At 32.2% G+C, this 23978-nt stretch overlaps 3 protein-coding genes across 4 annotated transcripts; 2 read left to right on the plus strand and 1 right to left on the minus strand.

Moving 5' to 3' along the window:
• The first annotated feature begins 201 nt into the window (after positions 1 to 201).
• On the plus strand, positions 202 to 7829 carry LOC120080219 (putative glucose-6-phosphate 1-epimerase). Its single transcript, XM_039034799.1, has 9 exons — positions 202 to 595; positions 1281 to 1355; positions 2272 to 2328; positions 2415 to 2575; positions 2705 to 2845; positions 4864 to 4966; positions 5052 to 5151; positions 6288 to 6538; positions 7388 to 7829. The coding sequence occupies exons 1-8, from the start codon at positions 476 to 478 to the stop codon at positions 6500 to 6502; spliced, it is 972 nt and encodes a 323-aa protein (XP_038890727.1). The 5' UTR covers positions 202 to 475; the 3' UTR covers positions 6503 to 6538; positions 7388 to 7829.
• Positions 7830 to 15172: 7343 nt separating this feature from the next.
• On the plus strand, positions 15173 to 18352 carry LOC120079391 (nifU-like protein 3, chloroplastic). Its single transcript, XM_039033553.1, has 4 exons — positions 15173 to 15550; positions 15628 to 15706; positions 16480 to 16778; positions 17989 to 18352. The coding sequence occupies exons 1-4, from the start codon at positions 15437 to 15439 to the stop codon at positions 18178 to 18180; spliced, it is 684 nt and encodes a 227-aa protein (XP_038889481.1). The 5' UTR covers positions 15173 to 15436; the 3' UTR covers positions 18181 to 18352.
• A 2630-nt stretch (positions 18353 to 20982) lies between these two features.
• Positions 20983 to 23972, minus strand: LOC120079434. Of its 2 annotated transcripts, none has more exons than XM_039033610.1 (3): positions 23822 to 23972; positions 23532 to 23705; positions 20983 to 21496 (listed from the first exon to the last, which is right to left on the minus strand). In XM_039033610.1, exons 1-3 carry the CDS (start codon positions 23968 to 23970, stop codon positions 21253 to 21255), a joined length of 567 nt encoding a protein of 188 aa, XP_038889538.1. In that variant the 5' UTR covers positions 23971 to 23972; the 3' UTR covers positions 20983 to 21252. The 2 variants fall into 2 exon arrangements, with proteins under 2 accessions (XP_038889538.1, XP_038889537.1); XM_039033609.1 differs by having other exon boundaries at positions 23532 to 23720.
• Positions 23973 to 23978: the final 6 nt, after the last annotated feature.

A 23978-nucleotide genomic window follows, 5' to 3' on the forward strand; every position in this document is an offset into this window, starting at 1 on the left:
ATAACAAAAAAAAAAAATCACTACTTATCATCATGTTAATAGATAGTAATATTAGATAGTAATATTTTTTTTATATTTAAAAATATTTATAGCAATTAAAACCATTATCTTTATAAATAAAAATATCGATTAGTTTTTCCTACAGGTTTTATGGGATGTTTCAATCCTAGTATTTAATATTGGTATTATTTTTAAAACTTACAAAATTGAATGTAAAGACAAAAAAACAAAAGGCAATCCATAGAAAGGAGTTTCACGAGATTCCGAGATTTGCAGTGACTTGATGATGACTGTTCTGTTATCGATTTTCTGATCAAAATGCCAACAACAATATAAACCAAATAATTTCAAGCTCAAGGCTATGGATTAACAACGCTCAGATTCCCGATCTGAATCAAGAACAACAACAACCAACACTACTACACCACCGACGCCCAACAATCCCACTAACAAAATCAAACAAAAGGGCTTCTAAATGAGCGGCGAAAAGGTTGCGGTATCCTCCGGAGCTTCTTCGGGTTCTGTGGATGTCGTTAAGGGCATCAATGGTCTCGATAAAGTCGTTCTTCGCGACCCACGTGGTAGTTCTGCTGAGGTATTGCTGTAGGATTTGAGTAATTGAGAATTTAGATCATTTGCTGGAATTTTTTTCATAGTCTCTGTTATCTTGTGAATTTGTTTTTGTGGGGTCTTTTGAAATGTGGAATTGATCTGATTTTAAACTGTGGGTGTTCCTTTTCTTTCGATTTTAATCGAGGGTGTGGAGTTAGTTGGGATCTTAATTTCTTTGTTGCTTTGATTCGTTTATTGGATTCCGGGATTGAATTGTTTGTATGTTCTTTCGGTTTAGAACTTGTTGATCTGTTATTGTATTTATGTTTGTGCCTGTCGTTAGGTTTTTGGACTCGGCCATTTTCCAGCTATGTGCGCGTGTTTGGAATATATGTACAATTGAATTCTACATCGGATTCTCGTTTTACGTGCATGACATTTCTAAATCTCGTTTTTCATGTGCATCGAAGATTTTAGTTACTGTAATGAATTCTAGGAACGAGTTATAGCTTGACAAAATTTCCTCCTTCAGGGGGGGATGAAGGGAAAACAATCATGTGACATTGAAAGACCATTAACTCTAAATCCTGGATTATTTATTACTCAATGACTTATTGCTTATCATTCTACTCAATTCCTGGATTTCATTTTTCCATATTGTTGTTCAGATTCGAGCAGACTACTTTTGTTTCTTTATGTGGTTCCTGATTAATGTTTGTTCTCCTCAGGTCTATTTATATGGGGCCCATGTGACATCTTGGAAGAATGATCATGGGGAAGAGATGCTTTTCGTTAGTAACAAGGTGCTATGAGCTTTCTTTGATAAGCTCCCTTCCTTTATATTTGAATTTCTCACTATACATGGAATGAAAGATATTTGGTTGTCGGATGCAGTAAATGATACATAATAGAAGAATTAATGGTTAGAATAATAGAAAGAACGAACAAACTATATATCCAACATTCCTGGAGATCCCTTCACAGTAAATTCTTTTTTAATTGAACTTTCATGGGTAGCTCATTGGGTTGGTGGCAATGTTTCCTCCCTTCTGATCAGGATTCAATTCCCGTTTTCCCCTGCCCCTGTTTGTGGTGCAATGTAATTTTCGAAAAGGACTAAAACTTTGGTAATCACTACATTCTTTTGATTAACCTTGATTGGAGGTGTTACTTGGTGGTGGTCTCTCTAATCAGTTTGTGACTTGTTTGGGTTGTCCTTGAAATTGTTTTGGTTTTTATAAAAAAATGTTGAAGAGTTAAGAGAATGTTCAAATTATCGATATATTTTTCCTGTTCCAACATTCTTAATATCATTGGCCTACACTATTACCTTTTTAAATATTTGCAGGTCATATTTTGTTCGATTGGAGGCCCTCTCTCTAGGGTGCTCCCTTTTTGCGGGCCTTGCTTTTTTATTTTTATTTTATTTTTTTTATGCCCTTGTACTCTTTTAATTTATTTTAGGAATATATACCCATTTCCGTGTTTTTGTACTTATTGGTTATGATGTACAATTTATTCTTCTAAACTCATAAAATTCTGTTAAGAATGAACTTGAATTTTTCCGTTAATTTGAAACCTGATTATTTTCTTTGACATTCATACTGCTGCAAGAGCTTAAGGTCGTTGCTGTCCTTAATTTATCCTTGGCCCTTAAGTTTCTTGTAATTCCATGTTGCTTTGTCAAAATGATTAATAAATTTTGTTGTTGCTGTGCAGGCCATCTTCAAGCCTCCAAAACCAATTCGTGGAGGGATTCCAATATGTTTTCCTCAAGTATGTGCTTCTTTGCAAGTTTAATGCATGGAATGAATCTTATGTTGATTTCATTCTGTTGCATGATAATTATGCATTCATTGCAGTTTTCAAATCTTGGTCCACTTGAGGCACATGGATTTGCTAGAATCAGATTTTGGAGCATTGATAATAATCCACATCCTCTTCAAACGAATACCTCCAGCAAGACTTTTGTTGATCTAATACTAAAGCCCTCTGAAGAGGATGCAAGGGTTTGGCCACATAGGTAAAATGAAACATGTTTACTCGCATTTGTTTTCTGAAAATTCCATAAAGGGTTCATGTGGAGTTGCCATTTCTATTACTAAAAGATTTCCATGCCAGTCAATACTATTGTTCTTTTACTAATTTGTAGTTATGAGTACCGTCTGAGGGTAGCTCTAGGACCTGCTGGAGAGCTATCATTGACATCGCGTGTTAGGAATACCAATGCAGATGGAAAGCCTTTCTCATTCACATTTGCTTATCACACTTACTTCTCAGTATCAGATATAAGGTACTAGCAACTTGACCTAATACGTGTCTGTGTTTTCCAAATATTTATAAATTGTTCATGAGGTACTTAGCTTTTATCTAAAACAGTCAAAAGGAGTTATGCTATAAGACTTACAAGACAGAGCTCATAACTTCGATTTCAGTCATCAGGATTTTGAAAATGTTTACTCTCACCTCATTTTTCAAGCAAGTTGATGCTTAATTCTCTTCCCCAGCCATTGATGTGGTTGTTATCATCAAAATTATGCAATTTTTGGTTTACTATAGTTTGATTGCTGTCGAAAATGAAACAGGGGAGACATGTTCATGGATTGTCATTTTGTTTTCCTTCATGCACAAATCATATTTAGTGTGCATTTTTCTGGTAAAAAGATTTTTTTTTTTTTTTTTTGGGGAATTCTTGGTTTGGTGGTTTTGTCCATGAGCTATATTTGGTTTGAGAGAAATTAAGCGATATTTGGTTAGAGAGAAATTAGAGACCATTTTGAGGATTCTTTTGCTGTTGAACAAGTTTTCTTATATAGCAATGTTTTGGATGTGTAGATTGTGAAATCCAATGTTGGGAACGAGAAGTTTAGCCAAGTAGGATCACTGGCTATGTGACAGGCCTTTGTGTATCCATTTGTCTCATTGTATCTTCTTTCTCGATAGGTTAGATTTATTGTCATCTATCTTGCCTTCCATGGTTGTAGTTGTCTTTCCTTGCCTTCTCTTGGTTTTGTGCATCCTTTCTCAGTTTGATGCAGTGAATCTCAAGGTGGGGGATTTTTTTTAAGTAAGTCCAAGGAAGAGGGGTTTTTGCTTTTTGGATCCTTGTTCTTCTGAAGGGTTCTCTTGTAATTCTGTTTTCAATGTTGTGTGCAACCTTGCTTCCCCTACGTTTCATCTTTATTCCTTGCTTTGGAAAGTAAAACTTCTCCCAACTTTCTCTTCTCCTACTTCCTTATTCTTTGTCTTCAATTCTTCTTCCCGAGTAAAGATGAGTGCCTCAAAATACCAGAACATATGTTCATGGCGACTAAGTGTCTGAGAGCTTGTCATATGAGTGTACTCACGTGTTAAACAATAAAAGTAATAATAAAATAATGGACGTGAAAAATAGCGTGTCTGAAGCATGTTCGAGCATGTCGGTGTCCAACACTTAACCATTTTGCACATGTCGGTGCTTTATAGAGTAAAAGTTTCGAAGAAGGTCAAAACTTTTATTTGGCAGGTTTTACAGATTCAGAGGCATTTGTCCTTTTTGTTGGGGGCTTGCATTCTGTACAAATGCACAACTGAGAATCTCAATCACGTCCTCTAGAGATGTAATTTTGCCTCTTCAATTTGAGAGCCTATTTTGGAGCAGTTCTGGGGTGAAAGGGGTTCTTTAGCCCACGATAGAGATTGTTGGATTATGATTGATGAGATTCTTTTGTATCTGCCCACTGCCCTTCTGGGACAAGGTTGGTTCCTTTGGAGGGCTGATTTTTTTGCAATATTACAGGGTGTTTGGATTGAGATGAATAATAGAACTGTTGGGGAAATTGAGAGATTTAGCAGTGATGTTTGATCCTAGCTAGATTTATTGTTTCTCTTTGGACTTTGAATATCAAAGAGATGTGATTATTTGCTAAGTCTTATACTTTTAGGCTAGAGCCCGTTTCCATATAGTTAGTTGTTGTGGCTCCAACGTTGGACTGTTTTTTTCTATTTGGTATTCTCCTTATCTTTTTGCCTCTCATAAAATATTAGCATTGATATTGATGTTCTTGTTTTATGTCTTTGGTTGAAAAACTTTGCATGTGAAAGTAAGATTTCTTTTTTGTGCGTCTTCCTCTACTGTTAATATAATCCAGAGGAGGGTTCTAGGTAAAAGATTAGCTAATTTGGAAAATTTAAAAATTTTCAAATAAATTAAATCCTGACCAACTTATACAAATATTCTACAGAAAGATTTTTCCCCTCTGTTTCTTATTGTTAAGAGTAATTCAAAGGTCGTTTATCTTGTATCTAAAAGAGATAGTTGCCTATGGCCAGTGAAGTTCGGGTGGAAGGTTTGGAGACCTTGGACTATCTTGACAACTTGCAGGGTAGAGCACGTTTTACTGAACAGGGGGATGCTTTAACTTTTGAATCAGAAGTGAGTTCAAGTACTTTGTTTCTTTACGTTCTGTTAGTCATTACATTGTATTCATGACATTCTCCTTTGTGTTTGGGTTGAATAGGTGGACAAGATATATCTTAGCACTCCATCTAAGATAGCAATTCTGGATCATGAGAAGAAGAGGACTTTTGTGGTTCGAAAAGAAGGACTTCCAGATGCTGGTAAGGAATTCCCAAGTCTGTTTCGTTTTTCTTTTTGTTTTCCTGTGTAATTTCTGCAAACAATGCCCCTTGATTCTTCAATTTCTTTTAGTTTTAGTTCCCCCATTCAAGATCTTTACTCGTTCTAGATCTAAATCTTTGTTTTTTTTTTTTTTTTTCTTTTTTTATAAATAATTTGGGAGGATAAATATTTCAGAAAAGTAAAATTTTCTATCTGGGAGCTTGCTTTTAGAAAGGCATCATTCACTTCAGAGATGATTCTAGGAACCCTTCAATTCATAACTCTCTCTCTCTGAGCAGATGTATCATCTGTATAAGTATATCATCATTCACTTCAGATAAGATCCTAGGAGCTTATTTTTAGGAAGCCATCCCAGTCCCTACCTCGCTATGTGGACATCTCTACAACTGCACACAAAAGTTCATTTTCAGAACTGGTGAAGGGTGTCATACCATTTTGATCCTTTTAGCAATCACTTTTCACTACACTCTTGCTCCAGTGACAAGATGAAAAATACCTCTCACCTTTGAGCTATGCTCTTTTTAAAAACAATAACGAATAAAGTAAAAAATCTTTGAGATCAGATAGAGATGTCCCAATATTTGAATTTTCCCTCCTTTCCCAAAGCTGGAGACTTAGAAATGCCCCTATTGTTACCTTGGAAGTCGGAATTTCAACTTTTGCAGTATTAATGGGTGTCTAACCTAACTCTTCCTGGTTGAATATCTTGGACTCGAGGGGCTCAATTTTATTAAACTAATTAATTAATAAGAGTATAATGACCGAGGAGCCCTTTTATAAGACCAGGTTCCACATGAATATAACGTATCATTGGTGTACTATTCATTGAGGAGGAGGATTAAGTGATTCGTCCTTACAAACGAGTCCAACTTGGAGATAGGTATGGACTTCAGCATACAATAAAATTTGAGGATAAACACTTAAAAAGGATTTTAACGGTTTATATTTACTTGGAATTCCTTCAACTGAACATCAACGTGAATTAATGGCTTCTATTCTGATTTTGCATCCCCCAAAATGGGTTCCTCCGGAAGTAGGATATTCCATTTTTTGAGAGAAACAGATAGGATATTCCATGTTTGAATCTCATTACATTGTTATTTTATTGGTGCAGTGGTCTGGAATCCTTGGGATAAGAAAGCAAAGGCAATAAGTGATTTTGGAGATGAAGAGTATAAGTACATGCTGTGTGTGGAGGCTGCAGCTATTGAAAAGCCTATCGCACTGAAACCAGGCGAGGAATGGAGAGGAAGACTGGAACTTTCTGCTGTTCCTTCAAGTTACTGTAGTGGGCAACTTGATCCTCAGAAAGTCCTCCACGGCATCTGAAAAATTCATCATTCTGTTTTACTTCACATGTATCAGGTATGGTTCTGAGTTTCTTCTTTGCGATAGATATTTTGCTTTTCTTTGCTTTATCATGGCTGTGAATATTTTCAGCGAGTCTTGCTCAAGCAACAAGATAAAAAAAGACGGAACTAAACAGAATCAGAAAAATTAGAAAAATGGGCATTTCCAACTTTGAACATTTGTGCAAAAAATTGATTATTTGTTAACATTTCTTATAAAGGATGGTGCTTAAAGATCTAAGAAATATTTCCAAGTACCTTTTTATAATAAAATTTGATTACCTGTTTTACTTTTGTGGTGAAATCCAGTAGATATCCTTTGTGGACAATGCTTTAAGGAGTTCAAGGGTGAATTTGGGATGATTTTTGAGAAGTTTTTTATTTAGCGTTTTTCAAAAGATGTCTAGTTCAGTTTTTTCTTTTTGAAAAGGAAATGAAAATTTTCATGATCCTCAGGAAAACAACCAAAAACAGAGAAAACAACAATAGAGATAATAGAAAGAAAATCTCTAGTTCAGTTATTTCTCCTAAAAGTACTTGCATAATGTTTAAAATCACTTTTGATGAAATTTGTAAGTACTTTTCACCCTTTCACAGAAGTCATCTCAAACTCAGATTAAAGAAGCTTCCTTCAGTCTTTTCATTTTAATATTGGTCAAAGCCCCTCTCTTACCGTAGAAATCTCACTTGCAATGATCTAATCATAATCTGTTGATATTCTATTTATGCACTGAAGATCTATCCTTACTTCTCTTTGCTCTAAGCATGACAATACTCATATTCATGTATCTTTAACCACGCATTCATTATTTTGAACAATCTTTCCTTTTAATGAATAATAATCTTTTATTCTTCTAACTTGCAGGTAAACTGTTTTAAATAACTAGTGGATCTAGGCAAGACAATTTGCCCTCTCTTCTTATTTATTTTCCATATTTTGGATTGGAAGATAGATTTTGGCCAAGAGAGTAAAATGAACAGTATGTGGCTTTTTTTGGGATGGCTATGGCCTCATAAGTTGAAAGAAAACTAGCATGTGTCTGGACACAAATCAGTATATTTTCTGATAGTTGGTTCCTTACAATTTCCATTGTCATAAATTCAGTCTATCTGGTGAACAATTTATTTTGATTGTCTATTCTGTTCAGTGATCATTTCTGTGTCACTAGTTTTATTCACTACATTCAGATGTTTGTTTAACAAACAAAAAAGGGCCCATTTTACAGGGAGTTCCCTTTTCAGCTTGGCCACTCTATAGTCAATGGATGATGGCAGAAATAGTAATGAGTATCGTCTCCTTTGAGCTATGCTTGGATTGGTAGGTTGATTGATTCGATGCTTAATGTATTGCTCGAAAATTTTCAGGGCAAAGTAAGTTAAAATTTTTAGATTTCTTTGGATGTAGATTATTATGCAATGTTTTCTTTTCTTGGGAAGAAACTAATTCATTTGAAAGGTTAAGGGTGTGTTTGGTTTAGATCCCATTAGTTAACCATTTTGTTTTTTGTTTTTAGTTTTTGAAAATTAAGCTTATTTTCTTCTATTTTTTACGATGATTGATATCTTTCTTAAGTATAATGATTGAATTCTTAACCAAATTCTAAAATAAAAAACAAGTTTTTAAAAGCTACAACCCCGTTTGGTACCATTTTATTTTTGGTTTTTTGTTTTTGAAAATTAAGTCTATAAACACTATTTTCATGTTCAAATTTATTCCTTTGTTATTTATTTTTTACCGATGGTCTAAAAAATTAAGTCAAACTTTAAAAACAAAAAAAAAAAAGTAGCTTTTAAATTTTGTTTTTGTTTTTTGGAATTTGACCAAGAATTCAAAAATTGTACTTTAGAAGTAAGTAAATCATTGTAAGAAATAAGGAAGAAATAGACTTAATCATCAAAAAGCAAAAATAAAAGGCGAAATAGTTACCAAACGGATCTTAATTTTCTAAGTGTTTAATTTTAAAAATAAATCATTTAAAAAAAAATTGAAGTGTTTAGTAACCATTTAAAATAGCTTTTAAAACACTTTCAAAATTTATTTTAAATAATTTTTTTATCAAAAGAATTTAAATAAAAATGACTTTGCTAAAAAACAATTTTTTTTTATAGTCGATCCAAACGGAACCTAAATTACTTGGTCTTATGATTTTGGGCTAAGTTTCAATTTGGTCTTTATGGTATTAAAAGTTGCAACTTAATAGTTTTATTTTGCTTTCAAGATCTGAATTTAGTTTTAATTAAGCTTCTAGGATTTCAAAAGTTTGAAGTTGCTTCTAATGGTGTAGTACTTCAATTGAAACTTTCAAAATTAGGGAGATCGAATAAAATTTAATTAATCACAAGAGGTACAATAATGTTGTATTGTATGATCAAATGGATTCCAGAAACATTCCCAATTAATAGGGACCTTTAATATTAATATTGTTGTTTTCAAAATTTATTAGAGAAATATTGTTATTTTGAAACTTATTAGAGAAATATTGTTGTTTTGGAAATTCGAGGCTAGAGGTCGAACATTGAGAACTCGACTAATGTGGAGGTCGAACGTTGAGAACTCGACGAACAAAGAAAAACTTGGAAACAATACATAAGCCGAAATTTCAACCCTCGACAAGGGAAATCTCGCGAATCTCGCTTAGGTTGTCGAAGGTTGAAGTTTCGACACACATCCACCCTCGAGATCTGCAGGTTTTTTTTACTTTTTCTTTTTCCTTCCCTATGAGGAAATAAGTATCGAAGCGTAATACTATATGTATCTGTGTACTCGAGCTGCTTCTAACAACCTATGCATTTTGTTATCATTTCGAATTAGACGGAGGCTTGTGGGATTGACGTGAGGGGGGTGGAAGACTATATTCTGGGAGCGAACTCCAGACGGAATATGAAGCGGCATGGATACAAGTTATATGCCTTGAAATGAAAGACAATTCCGAATTAGCTTTGTCTACGAACAAAAAAGTAGATCCAAATCAAAAAAGTGTTTGTGATTGTTCCAGAAAGAAATGAAAGCTAGTAATCATTAATGAAAAATAACAACAATAACGAGAAAAGCGAGATATTGAGAGAGAGCGAGAGTGAGCGAGCAAGATCTTAGGAGAGAGCGAGAGTGAGAGTGAGAGAACGAGAGGAGAGCGAGAGAGCGAGAGTGAGAGCGAGAGTGAGAAGCGAGAGTGAGATCTTAGGAGAGAGCGATACTGAGACCGCGAGAGTTTAGGAGAGAGCCAAGAGTGAGAGAGCAAATCTTAGGAGAGAGTGAGAGTCTTCACTTTATTTTGAACTTCCATAGAAATATATATAAAAAAAGCGCGAAAAAAAGGGCTAATAATCATATTATAATTGAATATATTAGATTATTATACTATAATTGAATATATTAGATTATTATACTATAATTGAATAATCATTAGACAAATAATTGAATATATTAGATTATTATAACTATAATTGAATAATCATTAGACAATAAATTGAATATATTAGATTATTATATTATAATTGAATAATCATTAGACAACAAATTGAATATATTAGATTATATATAACTATAAATTGAATATATTAGATTATTAAATGTAAAACTTTATTGATTAAAAAAAAAATTGAATATACAATAGATTATTATAAAAAAATTGAATATACAATAAAAATGAATATATAATAAAAAAAATTATTTATTATTCATCCTAACTATCTGAGCCCGTTTTAGTAACGAAGGACACTTCCTTCGATTATGTCCTAGCTGGTTACAAAAATCCCACATCGTTGTCGAGATAGCTAGTTCTGTCCAATCCAATCTCGTGTGATAACGTGAACTTTTCGGGTGTCAGTTTATGTTTTATCGTGTCGGGTGTCAGTTTCAAATTCAAAAGTTTCAACAAAGCAATTGAAGATACCAAAGGAATAGATCGGAGCTGTATAAGTTTTTTTGTACAACATTAGTTTAGAGCAATGGACTTGCACAATGATGGAGGATTTTCAGATATATGGTGGATGATGACAAATCTATCAGAATGCTTAAATGAAGTCCTCAAGAGGAGCTCGAAAATGTTGCCTATAAATGCTCTTTTGCTCAGATAACATTCTTTAAAATGCGTGAAATATTTCCAGAAAAGAAGAGCAGAAATAAAGGGATGCATTGGAGGCATCAAGATAAACCCAGGACCTGTTGATCCGATGTTTTGTTACGACCAGTCCCATTCATCGATCATCATGTTGTATGGCGAGATCGTACTACTGGGAGAAATATCTTGCAGACGTCGGGAAGGCAGGATTTATTCAGTTGGACTGGCATCCTGATCATAGCCTTGGTTGAGAGATGGAGGCCCGAGACGCATACATTCCATATGTCTGTTAGAGAGTGCACTATCACTCTACAAGACATAGAATGTTTGTTGGGGTTACCTGTTGACGGTGACCGATCACCAGAGTGATGTACGATGACTAGTTAGAAGTTTGTCAACTGTAGCTCGTGTCGACGGCGCACACTGCCGACAAGATTAAGGATCGAGGTTAAGTTTAATATGGTTAGGAACACAATTTCGTGAGCTCACAGATGATACAGACAAGGAAACCGTCATAAGATATGCGCGAGCATATATACTACAAATGATGGGTGGAAGTCTGTTTTCAGATAAATCAAGTCATTTTGTTCACTTGATGTTCCTACCACTGTTAGCTAACCTTCATGATGCGGGGCGGTATTCGTGGGGTGGAGCATGCTTGGCATGGTTGTATAGACAACTATGCAAAGCAACAAGACCTAAGGTTCGAGAGATAGCTGAGCCTCCCATACTTTTGCAACTATGGGTCTTGGGAGCGATTTCTAACAATGGCTCCACAACTACATCATGTTAATGACGCTCAGTTAGTTGGACGAGCCTACGGTTCTCGGTATGTTGTTTTATTTCAATTTAATTTTTATATCACTGATCTAGTTAATTTAACTTCTAAATTATCAATTTAAAAATTTAGGTGGAGAGACAAATTTTGTGTGACTAGGACAACCACACATGTAGTCAACTAGTATAGATACATATATTTGTTTTGATCTGCTTCAACCTAAACAGGTACATTACACTAAACCTAATTGATTATTTTATTCACATTTTTATTGTATTTGGTCCTTAATATTCTCTAATATAATATTTTGTGTTTCAGGTTATTTGGGAGCTGTACAAAATTATTTGTGCATACTTTGCCTAATTTTTGTACGAATGGTCAAAACATATGGCGGACGATGAGTCTCATATGTTTTCACATTGGTGAGTAGCATCTTCCTGACAGGGTGATGAGAACAATTTGGTTTTTAGCAGAATATCCCATTACTTGTAATACTGAATCCGTACTGCATGTTATTGACCTAAGGACTGGAGATTGGTCTGAAAAAGTTGTACATTTGGTAGTGCGATAGCACTATCATGCAAAATTTATTGCAGTGGGGGTTTCTCTTGAACAGTTTGACACAGATGTCACTCCAGAATATATTCATTGGTATAATAATATCACAAGGCGCTACGTCACTTGTCCGGGAGCAGCTGTGGGTCATCTGGTAAATGAATGAATATTATCTAATTTTTTTTAATTTAAATTTATTTTAAATATTATCTAATTGTTTTATAATTCACAGAGATTTGAACAACAGTAGACTCCGTGAAGGTTGCGAATGATCCGAACCAGGTTCTTGCTATATGTAGTGACAACCAAAGCTATATGGAGGAAATTCATTATATGTACAATATACCTATTGTTCCTCCACCAACTCCTAGACGTAGAGGACCTGTTCGGGAAGAGGATGAGTTTGATGAGGTTGCACATAATGTGGAAGAGTGCCCCCTATGACGCAGACGCAGAGTCAAATTGATTATGTTAGTCCGATGATGATGATGCCAACATTTGGTTCAAGACATTATGACTCAGAGGCTGGTCCTTCGTCTTCAATACGTGCATGCACATTGGTCGGGGTCGTGGAGAGCATATATGAATATTTATATTATGAAGCGCCTGCAGAGGTACCAGGGCAACATCAAGAAGAACCCGAGCAACCTCAAGTTCGAAGTCGACGACGACAACCAGCTCGAAATCGACGACATCTGCCTTGTGGGACACATTGATTTTTGTAATTATTTTTATATAAATAAGATATTTAATTTACATTTTTATTTTTATGAGTTATTATTATTTTTAATTTATTCTTTTTAGAGTTTAAATAAAATAATAAATATTTTTAGATTTTTTTTTTATAAAATAGAAAATTAAAAAAAGAAGAAGAAAGGATTAGAAAGAAGAAGGTGGAATGTGTAATAATTAAAAAGGAAAAAAGGGGAAATTTGTACGGTATTCTCGCTCTCGATCAAAATCTCGCTCTCTCAAACTCTCGCTGTCTCTCATAATCTCGCTCTCGAATTTGATTAGCTCGTTAGCGGCAAAAAAGAAGGAGATTCATTAGCTCGTTATTTAAGTCAGATTTGCTGAGATGACAGAATCATTTGAAAACAACAATATTTTCCTAAAAAAAAAAAGGAAGGTTGAGGGTTCAAAATTTAACCTATCTAGGTTGAATTTTCAACCCTCGACTTATTTAAAACAACAATATTTTTACAAATAGTTTGAAAACAACAATATTTTCCTAAATAGTTTCTAAAAGTACAATATCCTTTTAATTTTTCCAATAATGTGATTCTAACTAAAAAGAATCTTCAACAACAAAATTTGATAGAATAAAGAGTTTTTTTCAAACTTTTTAGGAACAGTTTTATTTGATGTATATAAACTAAATAAGCAATAAAAGGAAGAATTGGATTTGGACATTTTTGTGACTTTTAACGGTTTAATCTAAGCTAATTTGATTTTACATTGTTTCTTAGTACAACAACGGTAGAGATAAGAGATCAACCTTCCAACCTCAAGGGTATGAGTGTGTGCCAATTATCACTCATCTAATTCATTTTGACATATATTTTATTGATTGGTATAGAATTTTTTTTAAAAATATTTTTTAGAAGCAAAAAAATTATCTAATTAACTTTGAAGAAATATTAATTTGATTTGCTCATTTAATACTAGGGTAATTGCAAATGATAATATATTTAGGGTTAATAATTAAGTGTATGACAATGTATTTAAAGAATTGTGAATATAGCAAAATCTATAAGTAATAAACTCATAGACTTCTATAAGCGGTAGACTCTATCACCAATAGGCCTCTACCAGAGATATATCCTATCACTAATAGATAGTGAGAGCCAGATCTAAATTTTGCTATATCTGTTAATAATTTGTGTTTGATTATATTTGCAATTGCCTCTTAATACTAAAAGCTAATTTGATGAAATGGAATGATTAAATTAAATTTAACTAGGTGAGATTTTAATTTATTCCATTATAATTTCAAGAGCTAATTTGTTGATTTGCCAAAGTGAAGATAACTTAGTGGTAATTGATATGTATTCCTCTTAAAGTTAGGGGGTTCGAATTTTCATATCCACGTGTTTACTAAAAGAAGAGTTAATGGATTAATTTTAATCTTAAACTTTTATTATTTTTATTTTTATTTTTAAGTGTAACATTATTAATTTGGAATTTAATGAAATGAATACTTTTCAAAATCAAAAAAAAAAAAAAAAAAACCCCACTAACTAATAGATAAATCTCATAAAATTCAGGATTAAAAACCTAGACTTAAATCACAATGCCCAAAATCAAGCCATGAAAGTTCCTATATTTAGATGTGAATAATGTTCCACATTAGTATTGCTAGAGTGAAATATTTATGATATATAATTAGAACATAATATCTTTGTTGGAATAATGTTTTTTCCATCTTTATTTGGTTATATCAAAATATGAATATGAAGTTTGTTGTTTTAACAATGATATAATTAATTTTTTTTTGACATATTTGTTGGTTGTAATTGCAAAGAATAGTTTTGTAGTAACTTCTTTTATAGATCTTGTCTAATTTTAGTATGACTCGACTTGTTTTCTAATAAAAAAATAATTCAATTGGTTAAGACATACATTCTCAATTAGGAAATCAAATATTTGAATCTCCTACTCACTTTAATGTTAAAAGAAAAAACTCAACTTATTTTAATTTGTATGCTATATTTCTATCACATTTGTCTATTTTCAAGCGGTTGAAAATGCATATAACCATTCTATGCACTATTTTTCCATAAAATAAAAGGACGTGTGGAATTAGTTCAAATTGTGGTGGACACCTACTTTGGATTAATCGAGAATTGACATATGCAAACCGATTTTAGAAAATTCTATTATATGTAATGTCTAAAATGTCGACGTCGGCAAATATGTCAAGGTAAAGATTTGTTGTGAATGAATATTTATTAAAAAAATAGTAAAAATAAAGAATAGAAAATATTAAATCAAATGCATTAATAAATATTCTACATTTTCTTAAATAAATAAAATACTTATTTTTTACTACAATTTAGTACTTACATTTTTGTTTCAAACATATTTTTACAAATAATGAAAAATATTGATTTATTTCTCGTGTCGATACTAAAATTATAAAAATATAAAAATACCGAAAGAAATTTGGATATGTCAATAAAAATTAGATACTATGATTATATGAAGAAACAAAAAACTATTCAACGTGTGTCTAACTTTAGGAAGTTCATATTCAAAACTTTTATATTAACCCAACTCAAAAAAACATGGAGATGGTTGAATTTATCCACATTCTTCCATTTCTCCTTCCCAATTTCCATCCACAAAAAAATTTCCCACACTATTGAAGATCTTGATCTTCATCTTCATCACCCATTCACTGTGTTTCCCTTCAGCTAAACCCACAATCTAAATCCCCATTTGCAGCACACACCACAACGAAATGACCTAACTCATCACTTCCTTTATCTCTTTAGGATACTTAATCGCTTGCATTTCAATGGTGGCCGCTTTCTCAACTCGAGCTCACCCTCTCAAATCAACTCCAATCGCTGCAACTCTGTATTGTTCACCGTCTGAACCAACTTCACCTTCCCATTTGTCGCTCTTCAAGGTTGGTTTCTCGATTCTGTTTGTAATTTTCATCAGTTTTTTATTATGCAACTGATGGGCTGGTATTTTTTGAATCAGACTTCGTTCTTTAGAGGTCAGTTTTGTAGCCGGCGCTTTCTTCGATTCAATTCAAGTTGTACTCAGAGACGTCATTTAGGTATCATTTCTGGATTTTGCTATTATGACATTTGGGTTATTCTTGGAGTTATAAGATGATAGATACTAATGCAAAAGTTGAGTTAAAAGATCATGTAGCAATGTTAGAAGCAAATTATGTTCTCTTATAAATGCTTGTTATATCTCAAGCCATTGGGTTTGTACCATTCTAATTGAGCTTATTTATGGGAAATTCTCGGAAATATCCCTAAAGTGTTTTCATCTGTCTAGGCTGAAATTAAAATAAAAATATAACTTCTTTTCACTGCACATCCAAACCATCAAGAGCTTTCCTGTGGAATCTCGACCAAGTTGGAGATTGAGATTGTATGTAATCTTTCCCAAATCTTACGTAATCTTTTCTTGTGGAAAGTGAAACCTCTTGCCCGTCAAAACTCATCTTGGCCGAGATTACGTAAGATTTGAAAAAGATTGCATATATTCCCAGTCTTCTTCTTGGTTGAGATTTCATCGAGAAACTCAAACAAAATCTTGGGGTCGATCGATCTAGGCTAGGAAGGATCGAGAAAAACTATTATAACGCATTGTCAAAGAGGGTGCTAATAGTGAAGGATGAAAACCTTTTGAAGTTACTTTGACAATTTTCCTATCAAAATTGTGTATAACGTATGAAACTATTAACAAACATAACTAGTTGTTACTAAAACTAGTTAACAAATTCTCTAACTCACTACATCACAATGTCTGTAATAAGATTAGTTTTTACCTTTTACTTCAATTTGATTGGATTTGATGGGTTTTCCTGTTGCTAAGGGAATGTGGTATCACCCAGTTGTGTTCTTCCATTGACTGAGGAAAATGTGGAGAAAGTGTTGGATGAAGTAAGGCCAAGCTTGATGGCTGATGGAGGGAATGTTGCTTTGCATGAGATAGATGGGCTTGTTGTGATATTGAAGCTTCAAGGAGCTTGTGGTTCTTGTCCAAGCTCAACAATGACACTCAAAATGGGAATTGAGACCAGACTCAGAGACAAAATTCCTGAAATTTTGGAAGTTGAGCAGATCATGGACACTGAAACAGGACTTGAACTCAATGAGGAAAATGTTGAAAAGGTGAGTTTCTCAATTCAATTTTCTGCTATGTAGAAAGGAATTTTAAAACGCTTGCATTGAATAATCATAGAATTGCTTTGCGAGAACTTAACTGGATAGAAGAAGCATGCTAACTGGATTTGTTATTATATGAAAATATACAGTATCTTATATTGTAGAACATCATGTGGTAAAATAACACTATGAAAATTTATTTTACAGGGGCAGAAATTTTAGTCCCTAAGTTGTAGATATAAATGTTCTGATATATTTCTAAATTCTACACTGCAGCTTATCCTTATAGAATCTTAGGTTAGTGGTAAGTGTGCAAATGGAAACTATATTCTAGGAACAAAGACAGTTCATTCTAAAACTATATTCTAGGAGACAACTTATTTATAAAATATAAATAAAAGACTGACCTACCTTCATTAGAGATAAACATTAAGCAAATATGAAATAAACCTAATTCATATAACACAATCTAACTGGGGTACTTCAAACCGCAATGAATACCCACGAGATACTCGATGCCAAATGTTTTAGAGCTAAATGGGTATCCATAAAATTTTGTCAAGGTGTATGTAATTGAGCACGTACTCGTATTTTTAAAAGGAAAATAGATAAGGCTTTGAAAGGTTTGTTTTCGTTGTTTTGTTTTTTTAATCCTAAACTTTTGGGTTAGGTTTCTTTTAGTTATGTTATTGAACTTTGAAAAGTTTCACTTTTTTTCCGCTTGAACTCTGAAATTATTTTTAAAAGGTGATTGATTGTAAAAATTGAAAAGTGCACATAACATCATTTACCACTCAATTTCAAGTGTATAAAAAATTAAGTTCATTGTTACCATTCATTTCAACTTAAAATTTATCATTAACATCATTTACAACATCATAAACAAATTAAGTTTGTACACATTAGTTGCCATGCATGCGTTTTCATCATCATGTAATGGAAAAATCTCAAAGGATATTTTTGCAAACAATTTCAAAGTTCAAAGTTGAAAATGAAACTTTTCAAAGTCTAGAGGTATACATACCCTAAAGTTCAAGGTTATTTTGTATAATTGAACAAAAGTTTTGAAAACCAAAAGATGAAGGTTGAACATTTATGTTGTTAACTAAGTATAACTCAACCGATATAGACATATGTCCGCAATCAAAAGGTCAAAGGTTCGAAATATCTCACATATTGTTGAACTTGGAAATGATCAAATCGATATGTTTTTCAGGTACTTGCAGAGATTAGGCCATACTTGGCAGGCACAGGAGGTGGAATTTTGGAAGTAATTGAAATAAAAGATTATGTTGTTAAGGTGCGGCTGAGTGGACCTGCTGCTGGGGTTATGACAGTTCGAGTTGCTCTCACACAGAAATTGAGGGAGAAAATACCAGCCATTGCAGCTGTGCAGCTTATAGAGTAGAATCAGCTTTAATTCATAGATGCTTGAGTTAAAACTTGTAACTTCTTTTTCTTCTTTTACTTAATTCTTTTTTATTCTTACAATTGTAATCAGGTTGCTGTTGTGGTAAATGTTGAGAATAGAGAATAATGTATTAAGGGTTCTGGTTGATTGGAATTCTCTGTTGCAGCCATTGTTGGATGTTGGAATTTCTCTATCATTAGTTTCTCAATCATATTCAGAGAAAAAGAAAGGTCGGAGGAAATGGTATATAAGAACTTAATTCACTAGCAAATTGGTTATACATCAACTAGAAACAGTATACTCAATGTATAATATACAAACTCAAACATAAGTCGGATGATATAACAAAGCTTAGATATAGAAATAATCAAGGATTTGAAAGAACCTTAAAATTTTTGGAGATTCAAAATGCAATTGAGACGTGCTTTTGATAAGTGCTATATTGAAGACAATTATTTGCTCTGCACGAGTTGTAAGTATACTATAACGATTGTTTCAACAGGATACAACGGCTAAATCCAGTAGAATTGCAAAGATCTGGCGGAACTCTTGTATACTTGCTCTTAATTCAGCTTAAGATGGGGAAAAAAAAAAGAAAAGAGAAAACTCTTCAATTTGAAGTGGAATGCAACAAATGAAGAATCGAGTTGTTATTTATAGGCTAGCAACTTAGATTCCGTTTGGTAATCATTTTGTTTTTTGTTTTCTTCTTTAAAATTTAAGCCTATGAACACTACTTCTACTTCCAAATTTATTCTTTACTTATCTATTTTTCACTAATGGTTTAAAAAACTAAGCCAAATTTTGAGAACTAAAAAAAGTAACCTTCAAAAAGTTGTTTTTGTTTTTAGAATTTGGCTAAGAATTCAACCAATGTACTTGATGTAAATCATGGTAAAAAATGTAGATAATATAGGCTTAATTTTCGAAAACAAAACCAAACAAAATAGTTACCAAATGGGGCCTTAATAACTTAGCAAAATACAAAATAAAATCAAATACATATAAAAATTGAAACATTTATTAAATTTAACTCAATTGAGTTGTTACTCGACAAAAATCAAATACAATTAATTCAAATTGAAGAAACTATAAATTTAACTTTCTTTCTCACATGTTGAATTTGTGCAAGAGCATCTCTTGGTTGAAACTATTACAGATTTTTTAAGGAAAAAAATATTTTGAGTAATTTTTCATTTGACTTTAAATTTTAAAATGTTATATTTTTACCCCTAAATTTTGAGTTTAACTTTCATTTGAAATCTAGGTTCTTGAATGTTACATTTATACCCTTTGGAGTTTAGTTTCTATTCAAGTTTCAACATTTTACATTTTTACCATCGAGATTTTACTAAGGCTTACTTTAGTATTTGACGTTAACTTTTAGTTAATTATTTAAAAATAATTATGGTGTGAAATTTTTTAATTAAATTTGATAGCGATGAATAATTAATGAATCAAAATTAATGAATAAACATTTTCACACTAATGCGTGAAAGTGAGTATTTAGTAAAGAGCTTAGGTTAAAAGTATAAATATTGGAGTTTCGGACCAATTGAAGTACAACTCAAAACTTAAGAATAAAAGTGTAATATTTTGAAAGATAGGATCTAAATAGAAATTAAACTCAAAACTCAAGAGTAAAAATGTAATATTTTGAAACTTATGAACCAAATGAAAAATAGAACACCATATGTATATATATATTTCATGATTGATAATTGAAGAAAAACTTATTTCATTTTCAAATATTTTTTAAAGTAATTATTTAATAATAACAAAGACTCACGTAAGAGCATAATAGTTATGGTATATGAACTAAAAATTTAGGTGAATGGTTATAATGTCTTTTTTATCGCTATACTTTTTGAATTTGTTCCATTTTAGTTACTATACTTTCCAATGTTTAAATTTAGTTTCGGTAATTTTAATGAATCTTAATTGTTCTATTTTAATTACTATATCTTCCCATATTTAAATTTAGTTTCAATACTTTTAATGAATCTTAAAATTAATTAGGCTCTTGTGGATAATGAGTATAGCATAATTTACAACAACACTGAGTATAGCATAACCAATGAGAAGTAATCCCTCCAAGATTGAAGGATCCAACATTTACCCATAGTTATAATTTTCGTATTCTAACGATTTTTTTTAGTAGTTGCAAATATAGCAAACAACCTTAAAATATTAATAGATATAACACAAATGTAAAAGAATTTGTAAATACAAAAACATTTAGATCTAACTCTTAGGGGGCGTTTGGGGTAAGGGTTATCAAAATATAATAACTACCTCTTGCTACCGTAAAAACTATTTCAAAACCTCCAAATTAGCTACCGTCAACACTATTTCAAAACCTCAATTTGCTATAGTATTTACTATTTACTGCAGTTTTTACTATTTTACATTCATCATTTTTTTATTATTTGTTACAATATTTACTATTTCCTTCTCAAACTAAAATAGTTTACACCTCAAACATATACTATTATAACCCAAAATAAAATAACCTACACCTCAAACACAAACTATCATAACCCAACTATAATAACCTAAGACTATAATATCTAACTCATTGCCCAAAACACCCCTTTAAAATCTATCAGTGATAGACTATACTACTAACAGGAGTATATCAATGATAAAGTCTATCAATGATAGATTTTGCTAAATTTGCAAGTCTTTAAAAATGTTGCTATACACTCGATTATTAGTCCTAGAAGTACTATCCATTGTAATTACCTTTTTTTTTTGTTCAACAATTCAAGATGGAATATTTGAACCTCTAATTTTTTTGGATGAGAGTGCATACCTTACGTGAGTTACATGAGTTGAGCTAAGATCATATTCATCGTACTCTAAAGGAAATTACATAAATGACTATACATTTTATACACTAAGCTTTGTAATTACATAGCATCTCATCTCCCCTTATACAAATACATTATACGTGACAAGTCTGACCCTGTAAAATATGACCAAGAAAACCTCTCCCACAAAAAAGTAAGCTCAAAAGTGTCAATATAAAGTATGAATCCAATATCCCATCCAGGACTTAGGTTGTTATTAATAATCATCATCATCTTCTCTTCTTCCAAAGAATCTCCTCACAAAAGCTGCAACAGTACCAAGCAAAATGAAGAGAAAAAGAAGATCAAAACCTCCTCCAATGCCAACAGCAACAGCTGGGGAAGGTGCAAAGAATGAAAATGGAGACCATCCCCATCCACCATAGTATGGTACACCATAACCAAACCCATAGCCACCTACTAAAGGAGGTGCTACTCTTGGATTTATGTATATATTTGTTCTGCAAAATCAGACACATCAATCAATCTAGTTAGATGAGAATTCAGTCCTTTGAATTTGAAAATAGTGAAAGGTGCCTCTTGGTCATAAGGGTTTGAAATGTTTGTAGATATTCTCTAATATGAGTTCAAGTATTTAGTAGAGAACTTACGTCCGTTTCCTAACAATTTGACTTTTGATTTTTGAAAATTAAGCTTATAAACCCTACTTCTATTTAAGAATTCCTTTGTTTTGTTATCTAGTTCCTAAATATGTTTTCAAAATTCAAGTCTAGTTTTTTAAAACAAAATAAAATAGACCTATGTCTACCTACCTACTGGTTTCCCTGTTTTGTTATTGTTTTCAAAATTGAAGCTAAGTTTAGAAGATTGAAAAGATAGCTTTTCAAAACTTAGCTTTTGTTTTTAGAAGTTGGCTAAGATTTCAAATATTTACAAAGGAGAAATGAAACCATTGTTAAGAAATTGTAAGAAAAAATAACAATTTTCAAATACCAAGAACAAAAATCCAAATGGTTATCAAATGGGGTGGTAGTTTTTAAGAACTTGTTCGTTTTCGAAATTTGACCAAGAATTCAAATTATTCTCAAAGAAAGATGAAAATCACATTAAAGAAATTGGGAAGAAAAAACGAAACAAAAAATTGTTATCAAACAAGACAATAATTTGAAATCATTGTTGTCTCACGACGTTGGCCTTTAGTGGAAGTCTCTCCAAAATTTAACTGGGATGAGCTATGTACAAGATACAAGAAGTGAGTTCCTAAAATATCTCAATTGAGAGAGAAACATTTAAATCCTATTTTGATCCCTAGATCTTTCATATATTTTATTTTGGCCCCTCAACTTTCACAAAATCATTATTTTTTTTTGTTAATCCTTCAAGTTTGTATAATTTACTAGGTTAAGTTTGTTTTCTATATTTTGGTATGGTTATTCATCATTCTTAAATTATTTTCAATTGACCTCGTTTCTCTTATTTTTCACTTAGCTTTATGACCTAATAAAACAATTTAAATATAAAATACCAACTCATGATTGCATAAACCAAAAAATAAAAAACAAAAAGAAGTTAATTATTTAATAGGATAATAACAGGCAAAATTGTAATGTTCAACCTAACTATAGAGATTAAAAGAAAAACCTAAGTTCAAATTATAGGTATCAAATTAAAACTTAAAATATATAAAATCTAAAATTGGAATTAAGTTACCTTCATGAACTTAGTTCAACAGTAATTATTGATTGTAGTTCAAATCCCTATATTTTAAAATTATCATAAAAGAACAATTTGAAACTAAGTTTAATTAACAAACACCAAAGTCTAACATATTAGTTTCCCCCACCCTAACCCAATAAGGAAAAATAATGTCCGTACGTCTTTTTGATATATTTAATTGGTTTCTATACTATGAGATTTGTTCAATTTTCTTATAATTTATTATTATTATTATTATTTTGGTAAAAAACAACCTTTTATTTCGTTACCGAAAGAGAGGAAATAAGATATCCCATAAACCAATGGGTTAAAAAAAAAAAAATAAGAAGAAGAAGAAGACATAACCGATGTACATATGAGCTATGCTATAATTACAACAGAAAAAAAAAAAGAAAAAAAGAAGAAATAACTAGGTAAAATAAAAAAGTATGATTACAACCCAAAAATTATCCATATGTAGAATCTTGACCAAAGAAAATTCTTGAATTTCTTCCAAACCAATAAATCTTAAATTAAGTTCATATTATTAGTTTATTATTGTTTTTTATAAACATTTATTAGCATTTTTGTCATAAATACAAAAATATTCATATAATATCTTCTTAATTATTTAATTCATTTCCATAATAATTAACTTCGAAAAACTAAATTTAAAATTGAATTAAAGAGATGGACTAAAATACAACATTTTCGACCAAAATAGAAAATTGACCTAAATTTAATAATTACTCAAGTAGGTATCCACTCATTAAGTAAATCAAACCAAGTTGAAAGCCAATCCTCAAGCCAACTATAAGAAAATTCAAAGCCAAATATTACCTGGAATTATTGTTGATTCTCGGCGACGATGACCGAGGAGCCGCTGATCGGAAGGCCTGACCGCCGACTCGGCCGCCCGTCTTGGCGGCGGAAGCATCATGAACTGATCCCAATGTCAAAACTCCAGCCGCCAGAGTAACAATCGCAAGCTTCGCCAGGCGATTCTCACTTCCCCTGTTTAATAATCCACTAATACACATCACAAACCAGCAATCGATTCATTCAATCAATCAATCAATCAGAAACCTAAACCGACTGAAAACTGAAACAAATCATCCAATCGAACTTACTTTGGATCGTCGGCGGCGGGGGGGAGTTTACAAGAGACGCCGGCATTGGAAGAATGGAGAAGGTTATTGGTCCGTCGAGGGGTGCGAACGGAGAAGGAGAAGGAGAAGGCGGTGGAGAGAAAGCTGAGTTGCGATGAAGCTAATGACATGGTGGAGG

The sequence above is a fragment of the Benincasa hispida genome, chromosome 6 (assembly GCF_009727055.1).
Source record: "Benincasa hispida cultivar B227 chromosome 6, ASM972705v1, whole genome shotgun sequence".
NCBI lineage: Eukaryota > Viridiplantae > Streptophyta > Magnoliopsida > Cucurbitales > Cucurbitaceae > Benincasa > Benincasa hispida.

Coding starts and splice junctions, on each gene's coding strand:
- LOC120080219 (XM_039034799.1), top strand. CDS start 476: ATGAGCGGCGAAAAGGTTGCGGTATCCTCCGGAGCTTCTTCGGGTTCT. Junction 2,576..2,704: donor GCAAGGGTTTGGCCACATAG/GTAAAATGAAAC, acceptor ACTAATTTGTAG/TTATGAGTACCGTCTGAGGG. Junction 2,846..4,863: donor TTCTCAGTATCAGATATAAG/GTACTAGCAACT, acceptor GCCTATGGCCAG/TGAAGTTCGGGTGGAAGGTT.
- LOC120079391 (XM_039033553.1), top strand. CDS start 15,437: ATGGTGGCCGCTTTCTCAACTCGAGCTCACCCTCTCAAATCAACTCCA. Junction 15,551..15,627: donor CCCATTTGTCGCTCTTCAAG/GTTGGTTTCTCG, acceptor TTTTTGAATCAG/ACTTCGTTCTTTAGAGGTCA. Junction 16,779..17,988: donor ATGAGGAAAATGTTGAAAAG/GTGAGTTTCTCA, acceptor TATGTTTTTCAG/GTACTTGCAGAGATTAGGCC.
- LOC120079434 (XM_039033609.1), bottom strand. CDS start 23,970: ATGTCATTAGCTTCATCGCAACTCAGCTTTCTCTCCACCGCCTTCTCC. Junction 23,721..23,821: donor CCCGCCGCCGACGATCCAAA/GTAAGTTCGATT, acceptor GATGTGTATTAG/TGGATTATTAAACAGGGGAA. Junction 21,497..23,531: donor AGAATCAACAATAATTCCAG/GTAATATTTGGC, acceptor CTGATTTTGCAG/AACAAATATATACATAAATC.